This window comes from Tigriopus californicus, chromosome 12, assembly GCF_007210705.1.
Source record: "Tigriopus californicus strain San Diego chromosome 12, Tcal_SD_v2.1, whole genome shotgun sequence".
NCBI lineage: Eukaryota > Metazoa > Arthropoda > Copepoda > Harpacticoida > Harpacticidae > Tigriopus > Tigriopus californicus.
Window position 1 is genome coordinate 17,522,651 of NC_081451.1, and position 4,993 is coordinate 17,527,643.

The window sequence follows — 4,993 nt, forward strand, 5'->3', positions numbered from 1 at the left end:
CGATGGCTAAGCTAAAAATCCAAAGATGGATGGCAGAAACTCGTGGTAAAACGTGGAATCGCGAAGATAGCGTGTACGAAATTGGGTCTAATGTTTCCCAAGCTTCAAAACCCTCACAGTCTTCATCTGCTGCTAGAGTTCAATTGGCCAAAGATGAAGCAAAAATCAAGTCCAAGATTGAATTCAACGGATAAATGCGAGCCATTCAAGAAGAAAAACGAAGAATTCAACGAGTGCATGAAGATGAAGAGGATCGAATCAAAGTCCTCAAAGACCAAATTAAAGTCGAATCCGAACGGACGGAGTTGGACCATCTGAAGAGAGAATTAGATCGAATAGATGGAATTGGTGCAAGCCCGGAGCCCTCCAGGGAACCGCCTCCAATCAAAGCCCAACCTAGCAGTCAAGCTGCACTTTTACTGGAGATTGCGGAGCGATCCCACCTTCCAAAGAGCAAACCTCTGGTCTTTGATGGGTCCGACCCAACAGCCTATCAATCTTTCACAATCGCATTTGATAATCTTATTAGTAGCAGAACGAGCTCCAAGTCCGATCTCCTGTTCTACCTTGAAAAGTACACGAGAAACGGTCCTCAGGACCTGGTTCGAAGCTGCCTGCATCTAGACCGAGAGAGTGGTTATGACGAGGCTCGGAAACTCCTGGACGGAGAATATGGCAACGAATTCAAGATCGCTAGTGCCTTCCTGAAAAAGATCTCAAAATGGCCCTCGCTGAAAATGGACGACGATCAAGCTTTAAAGAAGTTCTCGATCTTCTTGAGATCTTGCAAGAACTGCATGAGAGATGTTAGCTCATTCAACCAACTGAATGGCCCATCCCAGATGCAAGAGATTATAATGAAACTTCCTTTCAAGCTGAGGGAACGATGGAGAAACCTTTCCAGGTCCGGGATTGTGCAATTCAACGATCTATGCAACTTCGTGGTAGAACAAGTGGCAATTCTGTCCACCCCGATTTTTAGTGAAATCCTCAATAAAGCACCGCGTAACGAAACTTCACGTCAAGAAACCCCGATTCTCAAGAAATGATTGATCTCGATGGCCACGGGGGCAAATACCAATCTTGAACACCCTTGCTTCTTGGTGTGTAAGAAAGTAAACCACACAATTGCCACATGCTTTCTCTTTGCCAAGAAGCCGTGGGGGGAGAAGTCTGATTTTCTTCGGGAAAAGGGCTTGTGTTTTGGTTGCCTGGAAACCGGCCACATCTCTAGATATTGTCAGGCTCGCCTAAGGTGTCGAGAGTGTGGCAAGTCTCATCCAACCAGTTTACATAATCAAGCCGAGCTCAAATTCTCTACCAACGAACTGTCCTTCCCTGGATTGAACGCCGAGCGAAAATCAACCTCCGCGTGTTGTTTGGAGAAGTCATGTTTGCAAGAGAGGGACAGCCGTTCCAATCGAATTGCTCTCCCTCTAGTGCCAGTCAGGGTGAGAATCGGAGGATCCCACAAGGAAGTTGTCACCTACGCAGGACTGGACAATTTTTCAAGCGTTTGTTTTGCAACCAACAGCCTAATGGACCAGCTGGGGATCTCAAGTCTGAAAACAACCATTCAACTAACCACCATGGAATGCAACGGAAAAGGGGTCGAGATCAGAGCAATTAGTGGTCTAGAGATTCTGGATATCAATGGAAATGAGATAATTAGCCTCCCTGTTGTATTTTCCAAAGACGTTTTGCCAATTTCCCAAGATGATGTGGTGACCCGGCAAGAATGGGCGAATTTCGAGCATTTGATCGACGTACCCGTAGCTTTCATCAATGCGAGTGTGGGGTTGATGTTGGGAGCAAATGCTCCAGCCGCCATCAAACCTTTGGAGATTGTGAGTGGATTAGATAACGAACCATATGCTTCGCGGCATAAGCTAGGTTGGGCTCTCAATGGTCCGTTAACTGCTGGATGCAGAAAAAGGGTTAATGTCAATAGAACACAATGTGAATACAATGCCATCGAAAAAGAAATCAAAAAAATGTTTGCCCAGGATTTCTTGGATTCAGGAGAAGACAATTGTGGACCTTCTGTTGATGATCAAAAGTGGTTGGAGGAGGTAGAAAGGTCAATTTACAAGGACAAAAGTGGACATTACTGCATCTCGCTACCCTTTCAAGAGGGTGTTGTCCAATTTCCAAACAATCGAAATCAGGCCCTCCGAATGTGGGATGGAGTCAAGAAGAAAGTTGTTGCAAGCCCAAAATTCAAAGCGGACTACTGCGAGTTTATGGAGATGATGTTAGTAAAAGAATTTTCCGAAGAAATACCTACGAGTGAATTGGCTTGGAAAAATAATAAAACCTGGTACATTGTACACCATGCGGTTTATCATAAACTGAAACAACCTATTCGAGTAGTGTTTAACTGTTCGTTAAAATTTGCTGGAATGTCACTGAATGACAAAATCCTCCAAGGACCCGACCTCACGAACAATCTAATTGGAGTCCTACTCCGATTTCGGCAAGGCCAAATACCAATAATGGCCGACATCGAGAAGCTGTACTATCAAGTACGGATTCCAAAAGAGGATTCCGATTGCCTTCGATATTTCTGGTTCCCAGGCGGAGATTTAACGAAACCTCCAAGGGAGTATCGACTGAGGGTCCGGTCCATGTCTTCGGAGCTGTTTCGTCGCCCAGCTGCGCTAACTTCGCCCTCAAGCAGGCAGTAAATGATTGCCAGCTTGGGGGAAGCAATTTGGATTTAGCCAATCGAGTTGTCAGGCAAGATTTTTATGTCGACGATATGCTGGCTTCTCTGGACAATGCCAATCAAGCCAAAGAAGTCATTGACAAGGTGAAACGCATCTGCAAGTCTGGGAATCTTAATCTAACCAAAATGACCACAAATCACCGAGAAGTTTTCGAGAGCATTCCTGTTCTTGATCGGTCACCAGTCACACCAAATCTAGACTTGGAAAAAGGTGAACTCCTTCTTGAACGAGCGCTGGGTGTTGTGTGGCATGTGAAAAACGACAGTTTGGGTTTCAAGGTCAAGGTGAAAGACAAACCTAAAACAAGGAGAGGAGTACTATCTGTCACCCATTCAGTTTATGACCCACTTGGCATATAGGGCCGGCAATAATGCCAGCCAAACAAATTTTTCAAGAACTTTGCCGTGAACAAGTTGATTGGGATCAAGATTTGCCGGAGAATTGGTTACAACAGTGAGAACGTTGGCTGAGATATCTTCATCTGCTGGAAAACTATTCTGTTTCAAGATGGCATGGCTCTTGCGGATCCAATTTGCGGTGCTACCTCCATATCTTCTGCGATGGAAGTGAGACTGGCTATGGAGCTGTTGTGTATGTCGTGACTAATACTCCAGACGGCCTGCAAAGTTCATTGGTCATGGCGAAATCACGCTTAGCTCCGTTAAAGAAGATTTCCATCACAAGATTGGAGCTAACTGGAGCTAAATTGGCCGTAACACTTCTAGTCACAGTGAAGAAAGAAATGACGATTCCATTCAAAAACATTTACATGTGGACATACCTATATATACCATATATAGTAAGACAGTTCTCAAGTATATACGCAACGAGACCAAGAGATTTCAACGCTTCGTTTCAAACCGGGTTGCATACATTCGAGAAAGAACTAACCTGGGTCAATGGTTCCATGTGCCGGGTGATCAAAACCCAACCGATCTCGCTAATCGTGGTCTGAATATCCGGGCTTTCCTTCATTGTGACGAATGGAGATTTGGGCCATGTTTCCTGGGCCAAAATGAGAGTGATTGGCCGAAGCACATGTCATTTGGTCATATTGATGACAATGATCCCGAAGTGAAAAGTGCAGTTGCGACGTCGGTGGCAACTAAAGTTGATCTTGACGTCGGAACGAGAGCTTAATTCTGCATTGAAAAAAAAAAGATTCCGCGCATCAAGATTCGAACTCACGGCACACAAAAGTCAATTTGGGATCACGCACCTCATGCGTTCACGACCAGCAGAGTATGTATTGCTTAAAGTCGGCAACGTTTGTGGTTAAAGCAGCTATATGTCGAGAGAGTGGCAGTTGACCCAAAAATGGAAGACATGTAACGACCATACGTTGAAACCGCCAGTCTCTCGTTGCCAGTAATGCGGTTTGGAGCCGTGGCACCCGTACAACCAATGTCCTTCCAGGGGCACCGTTTGCTCTTCATGCAACCGGGTTGGCCATTTTGGCATTGCGTGTCGAACCAATCCCAACCACAAGCACTCAACACCTGCCCCCTGGTATGATCCTACTATCTACTTCTTCCAATCCTTCCTTCTCCCCAGACTGTCTCCGATCTATGACTAAAGGAAACAGGTTCTGGGGACTCTCGATCCACCTTTTGCCTCGACCACATGTTCAGTTTCCTCTCTATGAATAAAGATACTTGTTAAGTTGAACCGAGTGCATTCCCTCTATTAATACCCCGAGTCTACAACCTCTTCCATGGCGCAGTGGTTGTAAGAACGCCCAACATCCGAATTTCCACAACGATCTGCGAGACACGGCTGTTCATTTGTTGGGAAACCTACTTCCACGACTGCAATAAGGGACCACTCAACACGTTTCTCATCGTCATTATCGAGTCCCTGCATCATGCCGTTTGAGGAATTATCCGATCCCCGTGACACCATCAACGGTCTCATCCGTTCACGACGAGCTTTCAAAGGCACAGTCACCAGGCACAAATCCAAGGCGACCAGTATCCTTCACCTCTATAAAAAAGACGACGATCCGACCCAATTGGAACTCATCTTGAAGAAGTGGGAGGAGGCGTTGGACAAGTACGCCAAATCGGATGAAGTGGTCATGACCGATCCCATGGCCGATGACAAGGACTCGGACGAACTCGATCTTGGCGACCATGAAACACAATTTCTGCTCTTCCAAACGAAAGTCATCGGGTTTTGCTGAGACTTTAACAAGTCTCAGGAACCCACACCTTCTCCACCGGCTCTTGATGGAGACGGTAACGACGGGTCAACTCATCACGATC

The 4,993-nt window shown here is 45.9% G+C and overlaps 1 protein-coding gene across 1 annotated transcript; it reads left to right on the forward strand.

The window, feature by feature from the left end:
- Nucleotides 1-1,058: 1,058 nt before the first annotated feature.
- On the forward strand, nucleotides 1,059-2,687 carry LOC131891319 (uncharacterized). The gene has a single exon (XM_059240847.1). The coding sequence runs from the start codon at nucleotides 1,059-1,061 to the stop codon at nucleotides 2,685-2,687; it is 1,629 nt and encodes a 542-aa protein (XP_059096830.1).
- The last annotated feature ends 2,306 nt before the right edge of the window (nucleotides 2,688-4,993 follow it).